Source organism: Cyanistes caeruleus, chromosome 7 (assembly GCF_971803275.1).
Source record: "Cyanistes caeruleus chromosome 7, bCyaCae1.hap1.1, whole genome shotgun sequence".
NCBI classification, from domain to species: domain Eukaryota; kingdom Metazoa; phylum Chordata; class Aves; order Passeriformes; family Paridae; genus Cyanistes; species Cyanistes caeruleus.
In genome coordinates this window covers 21,853,246-21,876,519 of record NC_141707.1, presented here as the reverse complement: position 1 = coordinate 21,876,519, position 23,274 = coordinate 21,853,246, and the positions used below count along the sequence as shown (strand labels likewise).

General features: G+C 36.3%; 1 protein-coding gene across 33 annotated transcripts in view; it reads left to right on the top strand.

Moving 5' to 3' along the window:
• Positions 1 to 23,274, top strand: part of MYO3B (myosin IIIB) — a 205,671-nt gene that overhangs the window by 120,549 nt on the left and 61,848 nt on the right. For 28 of the 33 annotated variants that reach the window (XR_015288937.1, XR_015288939.1, XR_015288938.1 and 25 more), the window contains 5 exons: positions 3,407 to 3,484; positions 5,336 to 5,541; positions 14,328 to 14,439; positions 15,510 to 15,672; positions 16,359 to 16,439. Coding sequence is in view for 25 of the 33 variants with exons in the window: in XM_023931028.2 (XP_023786796.2) it covers positions 3,407 to 3,484; positions 5,336 to 5,541; positions 14,328 to 14,439; positions 15,510 to 15,672; positions 16,359 to 16,439 (640 nt within the window). In the remaining 8 variants the exon portion in view is untranslated. The remainder of the gene's footprint in view (positions 1 to 3,406; positions 3,485 to 5,335; positions 5,542 to 14,327; positions 14,440 to 15,509; positions 15,673 to 16,358; positions 16,440 to 23,274) is intronic. The other 5 variants (XR_015288942.1, XR_002865919.2, XR_015288941.1 and 2 more) reach the window with 1 other exon arrangement.

The following is a 23,274-nucleotide window of genomic DNA, read 5'->3' as shown; positions in this document are numbered from 1 at the left end:
TTAGAGTTAGCTTAGTTACGGTTTGGAAGTTTGGGTTTTCTTCAAAACAAACAGTAATAAATTTTTAAAGCAAGTGTGATAACAGAAACTGTTCAAAATCTACAAAATTTTATGATTTGGGTTTTCTATTTCTTCTTGTTATCTTCTGTTATTTGGAGTTCATGCTCAAACATCAGTGTGGTGATTTATGTCATCCAGATGTCTGTATCCTTCACTGTACCTGCAAATACAGATGTGGATTTCAGACTATTATTTCCTGTCTGGTGTAAATACTTTCAGTGCTGAAGGGTGGCCTTTTCAGTTTTCTTGTGTTACATACACATTGTCTTCCACATCCAGCTATATTCAGCACAAGCTTTCTAAGCATGCATTTTATTGATACAGCAGGATTGTAATAGAGCAGTTCACTTCTAGAGCTTTACTAAACACAATCAGTTAATAAGTACTGTTTAAGTGGGCTTTACTCACCCTTCAAACTTTATAAAGGGAGCTAAAAGAAAAGACATGCAACGCTATTTAGAAAATGTTAATTTAAATAATTTTTAGAAAAAAAAACTTTATTAGAATTTTGTAAAGCACCTAATTAAAACAATTTTAGGAAACATATTTTAAATTATTATCTTAAAATTTGTTTTAAAAAATCCAAATGTAATAATTTTGTTTGGAAGTTTGGAAATTTTTTATCATTATTTATTTTAAGAGGGATTTTTGTTTAACATATTTTTTGGTTTTACAGTATTTCATAGCATGCCAGCAGCAGGTGTGGTCAATATGTGGAAAGTCATAATTTTAAGTGTCTTCATAGGGTGACATGATGTCATAAATCGTTCTTTTAATTGTTTCAAAATTATTAAAAGGAGTCTTTTTAGTGATGAAACAGCTTGACTTTTGTAGGTCAAGCTGTTTTCCATTACAGTTGTAATTATATAAATTCATATTGTAGGTCACTATAGATGTCATGTAAAAATGTGACTTAATAGTTGAAATATCTTCATTTTTGTTTAAAAAGAGTAGCTAGTGATTTAAAATACAAGGTATCATGACATTCTTTTAATGTTCTGTCATTTTCTAGCAAGCCAGTTGTGAGAAAGCCTATTGTCTGTTGTACATGACATTGTTGCCCTACCATAAAATCGTGTGGCTTCATAGACAAGCAATGTTATACAGTAAGGAGAGACAAAACTTCTTAAGAGGTCTTGCAAGAAAATCCCCTCCGCTTCAGGGTCTATTGTCAAAAAGATTCTGAAATGGATTCTAGTTCTTACATATTGCACAGATCTGAATTTACAACTTCATTCATAGGAAAAGAAATCTAACAATACTGCTTTCAGCCTAATTTTCTGAGAAAAAGTGTTTTACATCTCCTCTGTGAGTGTTTCTGACCATCTGTCTTTCTGTGTGTTCATTCCCTTTGCTGCCCTAAAAAAACCTCAAACCAAAACAAAACTCTTTTGAACCCAGCAGCCTCTTGTAAACCATATTTGATAGAACAGCAGTTCCAAGATGGTAACATTCTACAGTTTTGGTGAAAATAAGCAGCTGTGAAAAAGAGATGATACTGCCCTTTACTGTCCAGTAGATACATGAGATATGAATATGAGAGGTTGTGAGTGGTCAGTCTCCAACAACAATATCACTGAGTCTCTGCTTTTCAAGACAGAGAAGAATCCCATTTAGAACATCAAATTCATTGGCATTTGGGCTCAGATCAGTCCTCAAACTATTTGCTTTTGTTCTTGATTTGATCTTATTTATAATTAAATTGTGTGTCTTTTAACATTAAATATTACCAGTTATTCTGAACTTATTGTCAGCACTCACTATTATGGCTTTTGTCTTCTACCTGACATTTACTAGAGATTTAGATAACAATCCTCAGAAACTAGATGTCTTGTCAAGATTATCTTGAAGCTTTCCCACATCCTTCCCCATGGACATGCCTGCTATTTGATTAGGTCATTGATATTTACTTTGTCACATAACCTCTTAAGATGTTTGATGTTACCTGTGCTGATAATGCATTTTTCCTGAAATATTTTACAGAGTGTTCTTTTAACAAACTGCATCTCTCTTTTTTAATTCCTTTTTTATTCTTCTTCTCCTGTGTTAGTTTGAGATGTATACCAATGTGTGTGTGCCACTCTGGGCCAGAACACCACAGATTACAAAAATATATTGAAATTTTTATGGTTACCCTTATTGAACTCTGTCTTCATTTGCACCATCTGTGTTCTGAATCTTGACCTCACTAGATTTGAGTTCTTCCCCAACACAAAATCCATTTTTTTGATCTATTATTACTTAGCACTTCATTTCCTTTATATTTTGCATGCAGTCTCCTAAATATCTCCTGAAGGTAAGAGTCTCAGTTACTTTATTGAGAACTGTAATCTTTCAGCAATTATTTTAGTGTCCAGAAGAGTGTTCTTAAGTCAATGAGTGTTGGAAATGATTCTGTGGAGCAAAGTCCAGGAAGTGTAGCACAGGTGCTGACAACAGCATTATCTGCATTATACAAGTGCCACCTGGCCAGAGCAGATGGTAAACTACCACAAAGCAAGTGAATGCTAAAATTCTGTTAATGCTCCATGCAAACAGGATGCTGGTTAATTTTCTTTAATTTTGTTGAGCTGTAATGCAGCAACGCAATCTGCTTGTTATGAGTAACCACAGTTATACTCATTCATAAATTCTGGTTTCATTTTGATAAGAACAGCTGTACTAACAATATAACTAAAATCTACAAAGAGCAGTATGTTCACTGTCCATGTATAGCCTCTAAAAATAACTCTCTGCAATGCTGAAAAAGTGGTATGCTATGTTGGTTCAGCAGAATAAGATTGCTGAGATTCTTGGCAATACAAAGTAAGTAATAGTAACTATATTAGGAGAAGGGAATGTGTTCTGAGACTACCTACTTTGTTTGCCACTCATTATCCTACAGTATTTTTTTCCATACATGAGCAAAATTAAGCAGTTCGGTTTATTTTCTGGCTATTACAAATATGGTAACTCTCCTTATAGTTACAAGTCCTGTTGGAGTTCAGTATAGTGGCAATAAGAGGAATACTTTCTAGAAATCAGTTCCTAAGGTATTGCAACTTGACGGCTATTTCACTGGCTGAGTATTATACTATCATAAATCTAGAGTGCTTTTACACTATGAAAAAAATTCAAAATGCCTAGAGACCTCTTTGAAATCAGTATGTGCATCCGTTAGAAGCTGGCCTTGCTATCTCTGACAAAGTACTCTGAAAGTACTCTCAAAGTACTCACACCTGAAGGAATGACTATAGCAAAAACTGAACCCATGGTTCAGAACCCATGCCTTTCATGGGCAAGGTGGGGTGGGTCTGCAGTGTTTCTGTTTTAGGAACAGTCCTAATATCAGAGTTTTGTCTTCCAGGTTGACACAATGGAGGTCATGCGGCATCCTGAGGAAACAACTAACATGAAGCGGCAAACTATGGCTTCCTATTTTAGGGTATAAAAATTAAAATGAAAACAAGCATTTTAATAATAAGAATAATAGATATATCTAAAATATTTGTGGGGTAGTAGGATCAAAGAGAAATATAAGAGAATTTTTTTTATTCTGTTACAAGTCCTTTGTAGATTCATAAACTTTTTTTTTGCTTTTTTCTCTTTTCCTCATACTTGTTATGAGGAAAAGAGAAAATTTTTATAATTTCATTGAATACGCTGATAACAGAATCTAGAGCCTAGACTATTTTCTGTCTAAAATGCTAGAGGTCTAGAACAGGTCTCATTATAAACAGAACACCAATTTTTTACAATAAAATAGATCACTAAAGTCTTCATATTTTTTCACAAGGTGAGGCATACATGCCTTTAAAGATTAAGATCTTTTTTATTTATGCTAATAAGTAAAAATAATCCATCTTTTGGAAATAATGTTTGTAAATAGTACGGATTGCCATTTTATCAGTAGTAATGCATATTCTGCATGTGTGTTTAAATCAAACAGACAGTGAAAAGGCATTGAGAATTTTGGAACTGGAAGCTTAGGAGTCAAGAAAGTGCTAGTTCAAGACTCCTGGTTACTGGGGTTTTTTTTCTTGCAGTCATTTCAAAGTGGAAAAGTTTTCAGTAGTTGTCTCTTAGGCTGCACTTGTACCATACAGAATGAGAAAGTTCACAGAGTTGTGCTAGCCAATGTGAGTCAAAACTTCAAGCTGTGTGGGAATACCTGTTCAATTTGTTTTGTAGAATAGTGTAAGGAGGGGTATAGAGGAAGCTGGTGTATACTGCAATGTTGCCCCAGTGTAGAGAGTGCAAGGACACGCATTCAGACTTGTCATGCAGGTGTACACTTAGAGTGCTCTTGCACAGAACCACACAAATACCAGCTCTGTTGGAATTGTAAAAAGAAAAAAAGTACAATGGGGGAGTGAGTGTGGAAGTAGACTGTAATACATGTGCAACCTGCAGCAAGGTGTGACAATCAGCTTGGAATTGGATGTGATTTTGGGACACATATGGGTATATGATATTGAATGTAGTTGACAACATATCCTTATTATAGAACAGCTTAATGAGGTGAGTATAGAGCAGGAATATCAGTATTTAGAGAAGCCAATGGAAAAAAGATATATATGATCTGATCAAATGTTTTTCATTTTGGTTTAAAATGAAATGGAAGAAATAGTTCTGTGTGTCTAAGCTGGATAGGAAAAGTAGTAATGGATCTACATTTCAGTGGCAAGATTTATGTTAGATGCTAAGAACTTTATGAATAGTCATGATAATATAGCAGTTCAACAGATTTCTAGGGAGACTGTGCAGTTTATATTCTCAGTGATTCTGAAAAATTAATGTAACAGAGATGTACCTGAAATGTTAAAGATACATGTAGTATTCTCTGTGGACAGAGCACTGAACTGATGACTTCTTGCAACCTTTTCACCATGATTTGCCATGAATTTCAGTGTTTGTTTCATGGTAAAGCTTGTGTTTCTGTTGGGGATATTTGATCAGTCAAATGTGGCTACAGTAGAATTATAGTTATGACAATTTAAAATGTTTTTTTTAATGGGCATTCTTCAACTATGGAAATGTGATATAAGGAGAAAAGGAGTAATAAGCAAGAAATCAGATTCAGAATATTTAAATTTTTTTTAACAACTGAAAAATTTTAATAGGTTTCATGTTTCAGCTGAAATCTTAAAAATGAGTAAAAGGCAGTGGAGGTTAACATTACAGATTAAAATGTAATCAAGCATTACAAACTGTTTACAAATATGAATCTCCTGCTTAAGTAGTTCCATTGCAGTTTTTTGTCAAGTATGCGCATCTTCTTTATTTTCCTTACTAGTATTCCCTCATGGATCTTTTATCCAAAATGGTTGTTGGACAGCCTCACTTTATCCGCTGCATTAAACCTAACGATGATCGAGAAGCACTGATGTTTTCTCATGAGAGAGTTCTGCTGCAGCTACGATACACTGGAATTCTGGAAACTGTCAAAATACGTCAAAAAGGGTATTCTCATCGCATCCTCTTTGAAGAGTTTGTAAAAAGGTAGGACTTGTATAATAGTGTTGTTTTTCTAATATTCTATTCAGTAAGAGATATTCTGTGTTTAAGTACAGAAAGTTCTACAAATGTTGTTCATACGTGTGTGGTCTGACTCTCTAATGAGGACAGAGACTTTCAGAGATAAAGACTACAAGAGGTGTCTGATCTCTAATGGAAAACAGTCAGTATGAAACCTGCAGTGAACTCAAGTAGCAAACCTGTTCCATCTGTAGAGGCAACAAGTAGAAATTATACATCCTGCTCATACAATTCAAGGATTTTGGAAAGTCAGTGACCTTCAGCCATCATATGAAGAATGTGCACATGTTTAAGAATGAATTTATATAAAAGCTTCATATTTAGCTTTGCAGAGTCATTTATCTTAGAGATATCATGAATTATAATCAAATCTCTGTTCACTGTAACACTTCTCATGGCTGTTATTACTGGCTTTAATATATATTCTCAATCTCAAAAAGTTATAAATTTTATTCAGGAAATTCTATTGTCTTTATGATGCCAGTATAGCTACATGATAATTATGTTTTCCTCTGTGTTTTAAATGTGGGTTTGTGTAGTATTTATTGTTTTTCAGTGTGTAGGATTGGCAATTCAACAATGAGCAGCAGCACAACCATTAACCATTTAGGCAGTAGTAGGAACAAGTAGTGAATGGCTAAATCAGCCATGGTCTGATATTTCTTGAACTGAAGGTTGTTTATCCAGACAATATAGAATTAATGAATCTACTGAAAGCAAGTCATTAGTCTCACTTCAGTGCCTGGTAAAGTTCTGGAGAAGATTATTCTGGGAGGTATTGAAAAACACCTGAAAGACGATGCAGTCACTGGTCACAGCCAGCAGAGCTTCATGACAGGAAGGTCTTGCTTATCAAACCTGGTTTCCTTTTGACACAGTAACCCACCTAGCTGATCAAGGGAAGCCAGTTGATGTAATCTGCATGGATTTCAGTGAAGCTGTTGGTACTGTCTCTCACAGGATCATTCAGGACCAAATGTCCAGCCCACAGCTGGATAAACACATCATTGTAGTGAGTGAGCATTGGCTCCCAGTTTGGGCAGAAGAGGATTATAGTGAATGGAGTGACATCAGGCTGTGTGTCCAGTCACTCACAGGATTCCACAGGGTTCCATCCTCAGCCCTGTGCTCCTCAACATCCTCACAAATGCCTTGGATGCAGGCTGGAAGTGATACTAAGCAAGTTCACAGATGATGTAAAACTGGGAGGAGCTGTTGACTCCTTGAAGTCTGAAGACTTCAGATAGCCCTCACCAAATTTGAGGGCTGGGCAACACCAACCATAGAAAGTTCAGCAAGGGAAAGTGCCAGGTTCTGCACCTGGGATTGGGCAAGCCTGGATGTACAGACAGACCGGGGAATGAGGTGCTGGAGTGCAGTGCCACAGAGAGGGACCTGGGGTCCTGGTCACTGGTGAGTTGAATGTGAGCCAGCAGCCCTGGCAGCCAGGAGGGCCAGCTGTGTCCTGGGGGGCAGCAGGCACAGCATCACAGCTGGGCAAGGGAGGGATTGGCTCGCTCTGCTCTGCTCTGCTCTGGGGCAGCCTCACCTTGAATATTACCTGCAGTTTTGGCCACCACAATATAAGGCATTAAAACTAAAGAGAAGTGTCCAAAGAAGCATGTAAAATGGTGAAGGACCTTGAGAAGGAGCAGTGTGAGGAGCAGCTGAGGTCACTTGGTCTTTCAGTCTGGAGGAGACTGAGGGGAGACCTCACTACAGTCACAACTTCTTTGGGAGGGGAGGAGGAGGGGCAGAAACTGATCTCTTCTCTCTGATGATCAGTGACAGGACCCAAGGGAATGGCCTAAGGCTTTGTTAGGGGAAATTGAGGTTGGTTATCAGGAAAAGATTCTTCACCCGAAGGGTGGTCAGGCACTGAAACAGGCTCCACATGGATGTGGTCACAACACCAAGCCTGACAAGAGTTCAAGAATAAGCATTTGGACAGTGCTCTCAGGCACATGGTGTGACTATTGAGGATGGTACTCTGGAGGGCCAGGAGTTGAAATTTATGATTCTTGTGGGTTCCTTCCAACTCAGCATATTCTGTGATATGATGCTAAAGGGAAAACCGTTTTGCAGTCCTTTCTAAAATCCAGAGATGGCATAGATTTATGCTTGTAAACCAGTCACTTGGGCTTGGAAATCTGCAGTCCATGCATTCAGATATCTTGAATGATGAACCAGAGCTTAATCAATTCATTCTGAAAAATGATTAATTTTTCTGATTTATAGAAATACACCAAATGAATATGAAATAGGAAAACACTACAGATTATATATCCCAGGAAGGATAACTAACATGTTTATTTGTCCATCAAGGCAATTCAATTCTCAGACATGATCAATACCAACTTTTTTTGTGTTATATGAATAATTTTAGTAAGGTCACACCATTCTAGAGCACATTTAACAGATTAATTTTTGTGATCGTTAATATATCTTTGCAATATCCCAGAGCAGCTGAAAGCAGAATTATTAACCTCAACTTTTATTCAATTTACACATAAGTGAACTAAGATTAACTCCACAGAAATTAGTGTAAATTGAGAGGAAATAAAGCCTTCTCTTATCAGTACTTCCTTTTCATTCAAAAATGCACTGAATTTGAGTACAGTCTTGAAAACTATTGGTAATAAAAACAGCACTGACTGTAGCTTTCCATTCGTGCAGGTAAGAGCAAGTTGTAGTTAACATCTTGTCAATAACTCCCCAAGTTTCCAGTCCAACTTGATGAACTAAAACACATTACATTATTGATGTAATTTGTTAAGGAAAGAAAGTCAACACAAAAAGGGAAGGAGAGGGGAGTACATGTAGCAATTTACACAACAGCAAAGAAGACTTCTGAGTTCAGAATATAAGCGGGGGCGGGAGAGATGTTCTTGATCCTTTGTTCAGCTCATGCTTTATTTTAAAACAAATTCTATTCTCTTTTGCTCTTGCAAATAAAATCAAGTAATACTTTATAAAGCTATCAGTAGAACAAGAAACATTTTTCTTCAACTTACAGCTATGTCTAGTCAAGTGTTTTTAGGAACTAAGTAGTTGAATACATAAAAATGTTTGAGAAAACAGGTCAAATGCTAAACAGATTGCCACTTCTTTGTTCATAATCAAAAAGACATTAGGCAAGTATGAAGAAGAGTTTCAAAATGTCAGTGAATGTAAGGATATCAAAGATTTTTTTTAAGCCAGCAAGTTAATTGGTATTTTGATCCTTTTGAGCAACTGAACAACAAAATGGATGAGCCAGCATTTTTTCTCCCTTGATGTTATTAAACAAATAGGTGTGCTTCTTATCTGCCTGTTCAATAATGCTGTTTTGTAAACTCCTAGCAGGAAATATGAGGACAAAACAATCAAAGGCAGGGAACAGACCCATTCAGAGTTTATCAGGTGGGAGGTAAACAAAAGATAAAGCTCTAATGTTACTCTTTATTTCTTCTGTTTTCATGTAGAGCAGATTATTTGCAAACCTGGATGTAGTTTATTGGGTTAAAAAACAGATGGTGAGGAGAGGGCTTAATTGTAACTCATTCACACAATGTTTCTTCAGCCAAGTATATTACCATCTGTTTTATGTATATAAATATACATATTCTTTTACTTAAAGTAGGAAAATGTAATCTGCAGTCCCGTAAACACTGTATCCCTGTCAAGTCTTAGACACTTTGTCTCCCTTGGCCCTGTCTTGCATTCCTTGATATGATGCAGCTGTCTTATGTTTGCTGTGAAGCAACATGGCCCGTTTTTCAGGCTGGAATCTCAGATTTTAGGTACAGGTTATTAACTTGATCAGTCAACCAGGTGTGCCTGAAATGTGGGGTCATGTGGTGACCGTGCATTGCACAGCTTAGGGAGTTGTGCTTTCTTGTGAGAACCTGTGCTGAAGGTCACACTGGATGGAACACTCCTTGCTGAGAGCCCCTGGACTTCACATGACACGATGTGGTGTGTCCTCACCACATATCCTTTGGCTGGATCCTCCTTTTATGGGTGTACACTTTGCAGTGGGTTGAAAGATAATGGGCTCGGTAGGCCAATGGTACTAAATGCTGTCATACTTGTAATGTCTCATCAGTTCATAGGAATGTGTTGAGATCTTTTGCACAATTTCATTTAAGGATTGTCTTTTTTTTTTCACTGCCTGTTTATGTTAGGCATTAAAGTTTTTTGTACTGCATTAAGACACACAATAAACTTTTACTATAAGCATTACCTATTCCACACCACGTTAGTCAGATGATATTACTGAGGTCATACACTCATGGCAATACCAGTGCTATTACTGTAACAGTGATCCCAGTGGGGCTGGTTCTGCTTTTCAGTCTCACAGGACAAATTTGCTTAAGGACACTGTTAGTTCACATGGTATACACAGTTTCTAAACCACCAGTGTTACATTTCTCATTACCACATAAAGCCTCATTGGCCTTAATAAGTCACATTTTGCATGGAGTGGAGCTAGGAATAAAAACTGGTCAAACATTACAAAATCCTGTAAAACATAACCTCAGTAAGAATTTTCTTCTAACACCAAAAATGCAGTGTTGATACGCTTCCTTATTATGCTAAAGCAGGGAAGCACTGAATTAAATTAGAAGTCAACAGATTTGCTATGGAGAAAGAATGCTTTCTTTTTAAATTATGCATTTTTAATGTGAGCCTACTTTTAACAGTAAACCTGCACTATATCAAAGTTCATAAGTGATTTTTGTAAACATAATTTCAACATTGCCTGATATCTTGATTTTACTATTATCCATGGAAATGTTTATTTGTTTCAGTGGCTTTAAGATTTCACCAGATCAATAGCATGTTCCCATACACTTTAAATATGTTGAACTACTGCACCTTCCATATACACTTTCTAGACTTTTGCCATTCCCAGAACACTGGTAAATGGTTGCAGGATGGAAATGATAGGAAAACATTAGGAGGGGAGTCTGCTAGCTGACATAGTATATACACATTGCACCAAATTATGCTTTTCTGAGAGTATTTCTGTGATTCTATATTTGTCTGATGATTTACAGTGTGCTAGGTGGCTGTTATTGAATTTCAAGAGTATCTTAGATGTATCATTTTTATGTTTTTTTAATTTATATTTTCAATATAGAGTCAAATGTAATTATTTTTGTGAATTCATATTTGAAAATTTCTGAAAGAGGTGAGGTACAACCAATAAAAGTTAGAAATTTTGGAAATTATTTTTCAGCTCTTTTAGTTCTAAAAAAAATGTAATTTTTTTAAAGTTTCTGGTTCCAGGGCTGCGAAGGAACAAATGGTTTTGTGATGTTGAAAACCTTCCTATTGTTTCTTGTGGTCTGGCTGGAAAGGGATTTTGAACCTCATGCTTTTCACGTATCATTATCTATTATCCACCTCAGGCCATTACATTTTGTTTTAAAGAGAAAAAGGGTTAATCATTACTGTTTTGAGTTAATTATGTATAATTGACATAGACTTTAAGTCTGGAATGTGAAGGGAACTTCAGCAAGAGACACTGGTATAGTAGTTATTGGTGATGTTTAAATGCATTTTACGGAACAGTTTCACAGTTTAGCCTTTAGGGAGGAGTGGGAAATTAAACCGTTTTTTTACAATCAGTTTATTTAATTTGAAACCACCAACACTAAAGTGCCTGGTCCCTATACAGTTAGTTAATGCATAGCATCTTTCTGAAGTTTTCCATATCTTAGCAAACTTGGATGTCTTTAGTGTTTAACCTTACTTCTGCACACCCTAGCTTTGTGTTCTGAGGTTAATTTCAACTTTTGAAAAATTTTGGTTTATTTCTAATGACTAGTAAGTACAGTTAATACTATATTAATGTAAGTTTTTTCTGAAGTAATATTCAAATCCATGAAGATTAGTATGTATTTCAGAGTAAAAACCACTAGGTAAGAAATGCAGAATTCCAGGGTTTCATCATGTTTGAGAATCAGTTCTTCTGAGGGAAAATTACTTTCCTTTTACGTAGTCTTACACTGCTGAGAATGTGATTAGTCAAGTACTTCTAGGAAACATGTAGATGAGAGTGTGCCATGTGTAGGAAATTTTCAAGCAGGATGTATAACCCAGGGAAAGGATACATTTTTGCACAAATATTTCTGATGAGTACAGTCATTTCCACCTTACTTTTGATGAGGGAATGCCCTGAAGTTGTGCCATGGGAGGCTTAGGTTGGATATCAGGAAAAGGTTCTTCACCCAGAGGATGGTTGGGCACTAGAACAGGCTCCCCATGGAAGTGGTCACAGCACCAAACTGGACAGAGTTCAAGACACATTTGGCAATGTTTTTGGGCACATGATGTGACTCTTTGGGATGTCCTGTGCAAGGCCGAGAGTTGGACTTCATGACCCTTGTGGGTGCCTTCCTGTAGATGCTAAATGCAATCAGCAAGCAGGGAGCCTAGTGTCTATGGAAAAGCAAGTCACATAACTTTCTCAGACTAGCCTGAGAAAGTAGCCTGGGAAAATATAAGGAGGAATCAAAATAACCCTTAGAGATAGAAAACAGCCTTGCAGGTGTTGTTTGTCACTTCCTTGTTTTCTTGCAAGAGAAGGTCGAGGGGTGGTGTACCACACTGACCAATGATGGTAATGTCTTAGTTTACTGACCAGTAAGAGTGTTATCTTTCCAGATCTTCATGTACTTGTCTATAAAAGAAAATCTGGGGTGATAACCCTTACTCTCCTGTTTAACTCACAAGAGAGTCCATGTCATTACTACCTCACCGTTCCCAATATAGTGTAACACCTTCCCACTCAGAATATTATGTGATTCTATGACATAACTGGAAAGCAACAGTAATCGTATTTAACCAGGTACAGGTGTCTTCTGTGCGGTGGTTAAATTAATCAAAATGTTTGGAAAATCAACATTTAGAGGAAGTTTTTAATAAATATCTGGAGACAATATGTTTATATATACATATACATATACATATATATATATATATATATACACAGAAGCTGTAGTTATTCCCATGTAGTTACTCCCATGGTTTGTAAAGTTCTTGTCATTCTGAATAGCTTGCTTTCTCAGAGTATAGATAAATTTAAATTATAAAAGCTTTTGTTAAAACAGGATTTGATAAGAAAAATGACCATTGTTTTATATATGGGTTTTTTCGGAGCACCAAAGCAACTACATTCTAGATCATAAAAGAGAGCTATTGGAGAGGGTACTACTTTTAACAAGTTGGTCATAAACAAAATGGTGTAGTCAGGCAGGTAAATCACATAGTTCAAAAGTACTTTTTACTCAGATATTTGTCACAAATATCTGAGTAAATTCAGTAAATTATAAGATTAAAAAATTATGAGATTCCCCTTGAATATTTTATTGCATCAGTGCTATCTAAAAACTGTTCCGTGGTTTTAAAATACACATCAATAACATACCTTAAAAGATACATGAACAACCAGTGTCACTCACTTGAATCCTCCCTCCCTCCCTGGGGAGGAAATCTGGGTTTTATTATTGTAACTCAGTACTCTTTGTTTTGTAAAAACTGGCATCATTAACTTAAGTAATAAGGTGGAGGAAATGTACTTTTTTTCTTTTAAATACACCATGTTTCTCCAAACCTACTAAAAGGCATGAGTTGATATTTTGAAAAACTTGGCTAAAGAATTTGCAATACCACATAGTTGAGAAAGTCACTGCATTAAAAATAACTCAGCAATACATAATCTGTCATTATTCAGAGTCAGCAATGTCTCCAGTTGGTGAATATCTATGTCTCCAGTCCAGAACTTATTCCAGTATTTCTCATTTCAGATGTCATTTTGTTCCTGTTTGATCTTAATAGACTGTTTTAGTGGTTCTTTTTTCTTTCTTGTGACAACTGGAGCTAATATCTAGAGATTAACTGGAACTAATATTTGAAAATCATACTCTTTGATTAAAAACCCCCCAGAAAGTCTTGAAGAATTCTAAATTTTCTAATTGCTTGTCCATTTTTTTCTTCTTTATAAGGTGTGATGTTTTCTTGACTCTGTGTGGCTACAAAGGAATCTGTCTGAGATTCACTGGTCACATTCTTCTCTTCATGTTTTAAAGAACATCTGATGGCTCTTCTCCATGCTAATAATTAGTAGAATGGTTTGCTCAACCTGCCAGTTCCTCTCAATCCCAGTGTAAATAATACCTTTACTAGTAACTTAATACCAAGACAACACATGGTAGTTAATAAGTGAGAGCTGAGGTGGCAGTTGCTACCGTCTAACAGTGTACTTGTGCTAAAATAACCTTAAATTTGTAAACTAACTGGCACATATTCTTGTAAATACTTAAGGTAATTGTTTGCAAGTAGATTTACTTAAATAGTATAAAAAGTCTTCATTAATGCATAATGGCTTTATAGGTAGGAAGGGATTGGTTCTTAATTCAGTTCAAACATGTTTGCATCCCTTTTTCATTATCTATATGTTATTTAATGTAATTTTTAGGAGCTGTTCTTTGCAAGGGAACATGGACAAAAAAAGAAGACAATCTTGTTTAGTATGGGTCTGCTCCAGAATCCTAAGATTGACCATAATCATCCCAGTTGTTTGTCCTAGTCATTTATATGTTCAAATATCTATTCATGACAGCTGTGTCATGATTTATGAAGACAGTCGAGTATAAGGAAGAATTTGGCTTGTTAATTCTAGAGATAAAGTTTGGAGCTAGAGAAAAACAGCAGAAGTACATATTGATCGTCAATTTAATTCTTTCTTTGTCATTTTGCAGGTATTACTACCTTGCATTCAAGGCACACGAGACTCCCCTCGGTAGCAGGGAAAACTGTCTTGCCATTTTGGAGAAATCTAAACTAGACAACTGGATTCTTGGGAAAACCAAGGTAGAGGGTGCTAACATTTTCTCAAGGATAGTATACTTTTACAAAGTATGTCTAATAGTGGTTCAAAAAGTACTGCATGAATGAACAAAAGAGCAAGGAATTTGCTCCAATTAGCTTCCCAGGTTATGGAAGTGCCTTCCCAAGCCAGCTGAGTTAGTGCTGCAAGAGAAGGGGTGCATTGGGTACCTCCCCAAAGTGCATTCAGCACATGGTTGCCTTGATAAGGACAGTACATCTATCAGTGCTGACTGATGTAGTGACTTCCTGAAGTTCCCCATGCTCTTAATAATGATGCAGCTGAAACGTCACAATTTGACCCACCCTGTGAGCCTGGTTGGTACCATTATCCATTCATGGAGTTTCGGGTAAGCTCCTTCTTGCTCTGTCAAAAGCCTTTGTTGACGGTTTAAAATGGAGTGAATGACTTCTTTTAAAGGGATGTTACACAGTACTTTGAGTTGTTTCACATTACACAAATGAAAAATGGAGAATTTTCTTCCGCAAGACCCAGATAAAATGAATGCAAGCACCCATAGGATTTGCCTCTTGAAGGAGAATACTTTTAGACAATATTATGTCTAAAACCAAATTCAGCTGAGGATTTGTGTTTCCACTGACCAGAAAGGTCATCTTTCCAAATTGTGCACACCTGAAAAGATCCCATTGTCCAATTTACTTTGTAAAGGGGGTAAATGTGGAATTTATTTTCACAGGATCACAGAATATTCTGAATTGGAAGGGACCCACAAGGATCATCAAGTCCAGCTCCCAAGTGAATGGCCCATACAAGGGTTGAATTCCAGCCTTGATGTTACTAGCGCCATGTTCTAAGCAATGAAGTTAATCTCAGGGTTAGCAATGGGGTGATTATAATCAGTGGAATAAAGAAGTTCCACAAGGACACAAGAGCAAATAATTGATTCACAAGATTTCTATGATAAGTACAGTCAGTATTTTTCTAGTTTTCTCAGCAATGACACCCTTGAATAGATTGCTTGAGGACTAATGAAAAGACAAAATACAAGAGGTTATAATACTGATTTTTTTGTTTTGTTGTTGTTCCACTACAGGTTTTTCTAAAGTATTACCATATAGAGCAGTTAAATCTTTTCCTGCGAGAAGTTATAGGAAGGGTGGTGGTCATGCAAGCTTATATCAAGGGATGGCTTGGAGCAAGGAGGTACAAGAAAGTCAAAGATAAAAGAGAAAATAGTGCTATTACTATACAGTCTGGTAAATGTTCATATTCCCTATTTTACTGAGTGTCTTTGTATTTCAATCAGTTAAATTGTATCTGCATTGTTAACTTATTAATTGCAGTTTATTAGGAAATCTAAATGACTGGACATGTTTTCTCTCCAGCTCATTGATGCAGACATTATTGATTTACTTCTAAATTGGCATCTTAGCATTTGGTAATGTCTGTATTTAAATATTTTAGTATTTTGAATGTGATGCCTATGCACAAAATGAAAATATTGTTAGGTATGTCTATAATAACATACAGCACATAATTAAAATGCAGTAGCACATGCATTCCAGAATTCCAGATATACATCAAAAGATGGGCCTGAGAGGCTGATTATCAGTAATTTAGCAGGTTTCCTTGTAGTGATTTGGGGAACTGTGTGAGCAAGAATGATGACGCGCCTTTGTGTTTTGGGTTAGGACATCAGTGAGCACATGGTGACAATTAAAATTTGAATGAGTGAAGTGGTGTTTGAAGTTGTGAGGATGTGAATACTGCAGTCATGAACCCAGAGTTCAACATGTGGGTGGGTGGGGAAGAGCTATTGGGGGTGGGGGCCGAAGTAGTTATGGCAGGAGAAATGAAAGTTTCAGCACATCTCTGACCCTGTAGACTCTGTAGCACTTCCTTAAATAAATGTAATTTCCAGCACATGGTTTTGTATTTTTAGCCTGGAGAGGATATGAAGCTCGCAGGAAGTACAAGGAAATAAGGAACAGAAGAACTGATGCTGCTATACATATTCAGGCAGGTAATTAAAACAGTATTTCAATTGCCAACACCTATTTTTTTGTGGATGATTTTGTGTGTGTCAGTGTTTATAGCGCCCCCCCCCAAAATAGTGAAGTCGAAACAAAAGCTATCAAAAAACATTACTTCTGATTATTTTTGCTTCAGTGTCAAATGACATCAGGGACAGTTTGGACCTTTTATAAGTACTTCTCTGAAAGCAATTAAAAGCTGTTAAGTTAATTCTTGGCTAAGTGTGGACAGGAGACACTAGACATGCATTTCCCTGTCTTTGTTTGGAGGACTGATCTTGGCAGATTGCCAGGTTTTTGTTTTGACTGCTTGCTGGGTTTGCCAGCTTTGACCAATCTTTTGACAATCTGCCAGACTCCTATGCAGCCATATCAATATGAATTTGAATAAACTTTAAAGAGATTATTGGAGGAACAGGCCCATAGGGCTGTGTAGGTCTCTAGTAGAGAGCAGAGTACCATATGGCACAGAAATCTAAGAACCAGCACTGTGAATGCTGTGAACTCAATGCTGTTTTCAGATGCTGCCAATATGAAGCAGCCTCCATATGATGCAGTGCAGTACACCTTCGCTGCCCAACTCCAGGTTCAAAGACTGTGAGTGATAAAAAAATGATTGTAACTAATGTGTTTACAGATAAACCAAGATACCACTTCTGCCAGCTTCCTGTGCTACAATTCCTTAAGCTTTGTCACCCCCTGTTCTGTATCTCATAGTGTGAAATCAATATGAAAAATATTTCTTGTAATATTACTTTACTTGTTCTCAAACCATTCCCAGTAAATTATTTTGGTTTTGTGTTATCTAGTTTGCTACTCTGAAATTAAGTGTAATTATGACTTTCAGCAGAAAACAGAATACAGTTCTAGTTACCAAAAGGAACAGAATATCATTTGGATCAAATAATTATTTGTAGCTTTGCATATGTACTGTTATGTAAAATCATGAAGCTCTAGGGTTAAATGCAGTATATTCTATTAAATGGAAATTTTTTTTTCTTTCGTCAGCTCTGAAGGATTGCTCAAGTACTCTCTCCCATTCTTCCTGTCCTTTGTGTTGTCATTTTCAATTGTTTACATGATAGCACAGAGAGTAGACCTTAAAGTACCCCCCTGACACTACTTCCTGGAGTATTTGCTACCTTTACAAGTATATACATACCTGGACTTTGATTACAACAACCTTTTGCTGAAGAAAGGAAAGTGAAACAGTTAACCCATGACTGTCTCACTATTATCAGCTCCTTAAGGTGAAAGTTACTTCAGGTGCAATAGGAAGCATGTGTGTAGCATTATCACTTGGAAACTGCAGGGGACATTCTGCCTTAGAGTTTCATTTAGACAGATTTTTAGCTCTTTAGAGAAAGTACTGATGTATTCTGCTGTTAGCACACATGGGAGAGATTCAGAGCTCTGTTGCTTCCTGCCATCTTTTAGATACTGTGTTGAACCTGGCAGAACAGAGGCAGTGGGAGTGAATTTGGACACTGTTGAGCTCTCTGGACCTAATGCTGGAGGAATGCTGCTAGTAGTCTTCAAAACACACATTGTTTTCCTTTGTAACCTGGTACTTGACTGTTTCAGTGATCAGCCTGAGTGAGTAAACATTAGGTTAAGAGTGACACAGTGAACCTTTGTGTTAATTAGGCTGGCTGCTCCTCCTGTCTTTGGTACTCTAGTAGAATGGGAATAATAACAGCAATAATAATAATAATAATAATAATAATAATAATAATAATAATAGTCCTCAACACTTTTCTGTCTGCCTTTGGAAACCTATATCTAGGACTACTTATTTGAAAATATTTCTTGTGCAGGTTTTCTCTTCTCAATATGCTAATTATTCTGTGTTTCAAATCAAAGCTTATGCTTGCTAATAATGGCTATATTCCAGGTTTTAAAATACACTGACAGTTTTTGTGTTGTTTACATAATATTACACAGTCCAAGTGCCTAGTGACATGGAGACAAAAGATACTCTAAATCTCTCCCTTCCCTCCACATCTTACAGTGTGAGGGTAGTTCAAGGCAGCTTTCTAGTAAAATGGAGTATAGTCACCTTTGTAGTTTTTTTTGAAAGAGCCATTCCAGGCAGTGAGATAAATTGTTTGCATTCATCATCTACATTAGCAAAAACATATAATTAAACTATATGTACTTCCCTCTCCTTTCCCTCCCCCCTGCCCCACTCAAGCAGGCCTTGGAATTTAGGAAGCATTTGGCTTACATGTTTCTACAGAACAGCGCATATTGAAATTTGTTTTCCTTTCATCTCTTTCCCAATAAAAGCAGCCGCTCAGCTTATCCCTTTAGCTTCCTCAGAACTTCCTTTCAGAATTCCCGATCTATTACAGCACATTCACATACCAGAAACAAGATGCCTTTTCATGCTGTCAACCTTTTTCATCTGAAATGTAAATTAATTCTTGCTGGTACGCTTTGACAGAGATCAAAGTAGGGGTATTAACCTTATTGGGCCTTCTCCTCATCAGAATCAGTTCCAAAGACTGCAAGGGTAGTGTTAGGAGGCCAGTCTTCACTGTTATCTATGGCCCTCCTCCAGGCAGTCCTCTGTCTACAAGTCAGCATTTCAAAGGCGCTGATTTCTTTTGTAAATGACCTTATCATTACTTTAAACTGTGTGAAAAATGATTTGCCTGAATAATTCTTGCAGGATTATCCTGCTCATTTTAATTGTGGGGGGACTTCATTCAGGTTCCAGGATATTGTTTAAGTGGTTTTGACAGCAAGTGATCATAGCCTGATAAAAAGGAGGAACACAGCCCCTGATTGGAAACCTCTTGACTTGTTCAGATTGTTCATTTCTTGCGAGTCAGTCTTTGAGGTAGGCTGCATTTGCATTTTAAAAATAAACAGATGCCTTTCAAATACATGAGCTGGTGGTCTGGAGATCTCTGTGGGCCCAGCAGTTCACTATCCATTGAAGAAATGTTGGAAGAAAAAACAAACTTAGAAAAAAAACAACCCTCACAATATACATGAGGATAAAATTCCTGAGTGTATTATATTACAAGAAAAAAAGTCGTTATTTCAGGGGGGGAAACACTCACTAGAAAACAAAATATTAGTGAATTTGAATTAAATGGGGAAGAGAAAGCTACCCCACTTTAGCATATCTACATCTCAGGTTCTCAGAATATACAGATGATATTAGACTCATGGCTAAATTGGTACACAGGGTAAACAAGGTCTTTCCTGCTACACTTTCCCAAACTGTGAAGGTTAGAAAATGCTAGTTTTTAACTCAGAAACAAATTCTAAAGAATGATTTTGTGTTAAGTGTTTGAGTTGACAATACTTTGCACTTCTGAGAATTTCTTTGTAGTTGGAATTTACAGTGTTTTGATTCACATCTACATAAGAGGGAAAAATATATTGTCAAAGATTTTTTAAAATTATTTTGCCACATTCACAGCTGGTTTAAATCAGTGTATATCCGCTGAATCATTTGACTGAAATGTTGCTTCATGGATTTACCTCACACGCAAATCTCATTAAATGTTTATTTTAGAATAATTAGAATTTAGAAATAATTATAATTAAAAGCAACAGATAATACAATTATGAAAGTATGTTTTCTAGTTATGATAGCATGTATTTCCATACAGTGTGACTTGTCCCAAAAGACTTAAGGGAGGATTTTAATCTGGTGATTTTATTTGTGAACTGACATTGCCAAAATGCCAAATGAGTGGTGCATGCAATTCATTTAGATCTGAGGTGACATCACTGAATTCATTTTAATTAGGTCCACTTTAGCCATCTGGAATATACTGTGCAGCTCTGGTCAAGACTGAGTTTAACTATGCTTCCAGAGGTGAAAGGCAAATGACTAATCCACTGAGCCACCATCTCCTCCTCCAACACGTGCTCACACACTCACCATATGTCCTATTGTATTAGAAAATTCTTTATCAAGAACTCTAAATTTGGGCTCTTTTCCTTAAATAAAAAGTGATGGGTGTTAAGAAGGAAGCATCCCCTTGTAGATAGCATTCTTTCTGTAACTTCTGCTGATGCAGTATTGCTTACAAATCTCTAACCTGTACTTCTGATAAAATTTACTCCATTTTAATTTTTTTTTTTTTTTAAAAAGAGGGACAGAGAAGAGCTACAATTTCCTGGTTTGCATTTATTATAAATGTAAGCTTTTAATTGAAGTGTTGCCTTTGGGAATTTCAGCAGCAAAATTATGTTTCAGTGGAAGACAAGAAAATCTTTTTAAAATATTTATTCCTATATTTATTCATCTATTTGTATTACTACGTATGTGTATGTACATGTACATCAGCTAATACCATTGTATAGGTCTAAGAATTACATGAGTAAAATGTTCCAAAAACCTCTAAGCGCTTGATAAATATATCTAAAACTGTTTTCTTAAATTTTTTCTTGAAAATTACTCCTAAACAGCAGATCCATTTTACTTTTTTAATATCAGTAGTTTTCTTTCTTTTAACTACATTGTCAGTGTAAAAAACATTGAATGGCAGCTGAACAGATTTATCATGTTATCTTAATTTCACAGTCAGAGTAAACCAGATTAGTTTGTGCAGGCTTCACAGCTTTGGTTAACTTTACTCTCCCATCTCATTGTGTTCTGTACTAGTTTATGGCATCTGATAATTCCTCATGTTTAATATGTCTCTAGTAACCATTAAATGCCTAATGCTCATTAGCATTTTTAAAAAAGTGAGAAGGCCTTATAATTTTAAAGTATAGGGGTTTATATTCCATCCCCATCTCTGAGCTACGCTCTGCCAATGTTCAAATGTCTGACTTTTCACCTGATTTTGAGGAAAAAAAATGGAGACTGTTCCTACTGGATTTCATGGTAAATCAGGAAGGGACAATGTACAATAAAATATCTTCCTTTTGCTTGCTGATATTGCAAGAATTTAATCATCATCTTCACTTTTTTATTTGCCAAGTCTCAAGATCAGAGACAGTGGTACATGGCAGTTACAACACCAAGCCTGATACAGTTCAAGAAGTGTTTGGGCAATGCTCTCAGGCACGTGGTGTCACTCTTCAGGATGGTCCTGTGCTTAGCCAGGAGTTGGACTTGATGATCCTTGTTGGTCCCTTCCAACTTAGCAAATTCTGTGATTCTGTGAACTCTGTGCTCAACATCAGACCAGATGACAGCCTCCGTGAGTCTTGCTAATAGTCACTGTTACTGATAATTACTGGTTGTACATGAGAATTCATAACTTCCTTCTCATAATGCTACTGTTGGAGAACTTAGGAGATTTTTTCTGCTATTAAACATGCATCACCCAATATCCATCTAGAGACGTGAAAGAGGAGATGTATTCATGGCTCACAACAAAGGATGTGACTCTATGCCTTCTACTGCTCATTGGAATTAATTTGGCATGGAATGAATAATCAGATTCATGGGCTCTAATTTCTCTCAGATGCTGTTAGTTAAGTTGCTGAATGTTCTTTAACTAGACAAATTAAGAAAATTATGTGCTGTTCCTAGCAAGTCAGCTACCTTCTCCTTAGCAAGCATGAGCTTTCTCTTCTGAGCTGCTGTTATATGCTGTTTTTGGTGATGTTACAGAATAAAAATATGTATGTGTAGAAAAAGTCTGCTTCATATGATTTTTTTTAATGACTGAGAATTAATCTTTCTACTGTTTTAAAACTACTTCATCTCCTTTCTTTATAGTTCTCTCATAGACCTGTGATTGTTTAACTTTGATCTTTTTACACTGTGCTTCACAATTTGCTCTGTAATTATATATTTCCTGTAGGAATCAGATGGAAAATGCCTGGACTTTTCCTATCTGGAATTGTGAAATACTGTGTGTAATGTATATTGCTTTGGTATTTAGACCTTAAAAGTTTGTAACTTCAAGATACCAAATCTCAGACTCCCTGAGGTAAATAGGTTCTTGGTTTGCTAGGTGCTGAAGCTGACAGAAAACTTTCTTTGTGTGAGAAATTTTCAGTACAAGAAGTAAAAATTCACGTCGTAATTTGTGGCATATAAAGCATTTAACAGCAAGTTACTAATGGAGGTGTTAAAATTAAGTACAGTTCCTACATTGCTTTTCAGATCCTGTCATCTTTGGCTATGTAAAGATCAGGGTTAAAGCTACTGTTGCTGGAAAGTTTGGAATATAGACTGAATAAGGTGAAAATGAGGTGACAGCTGGTAATCATTCTTCTTCAATGATGCAGTGATTGTTCATGGAGCAGTAGCAACATGAGTCTGCTAATTTCACACTCTTTGAGCCAAGTGCTTAGTGTCAAAACCAGCACCAGTCAGTAATGCAAATTGCTGTGATGGAGCAGCTTCCCACCCTCTCAGACTCCCCCAGTAGAATTCTCTGCATATGCATTTCTTTTGAAACATTATAGATCCTGTTAATAAATGTTGAAAAGATGCAGTCCTACTAGTGTTTGGTGAAGCTTTTGAGAGACTTAATGAAGTTTGTTTACCCTGTACTTCAGTTGTTCCAGGTCTCAGAAGTAGGATAAATACAGCCATTTACATTTCAGATTCAAGGTAATTTGGAAGAAAGTTAGAAACCATCTTGTGGGAAGGTTATGTTGAAGAGCAGTTGATTTTGAAAATACATATGAAAACAGAAGCTAGGGAAAAAACTTTATATATTAAATCAGATATAGCAGATTTTTACATAGTGAATGGGGCAAAGACCAAAATGATTGTACTAACATTAGTAAGAGACTCTGAGAAATAGGAAAAGCAATATTTAAATATAAAATCACAGCAAGTATCAGGGTTGATTTTATAGACACACATGCCAGGAATTACTAAAAACTGAGAAA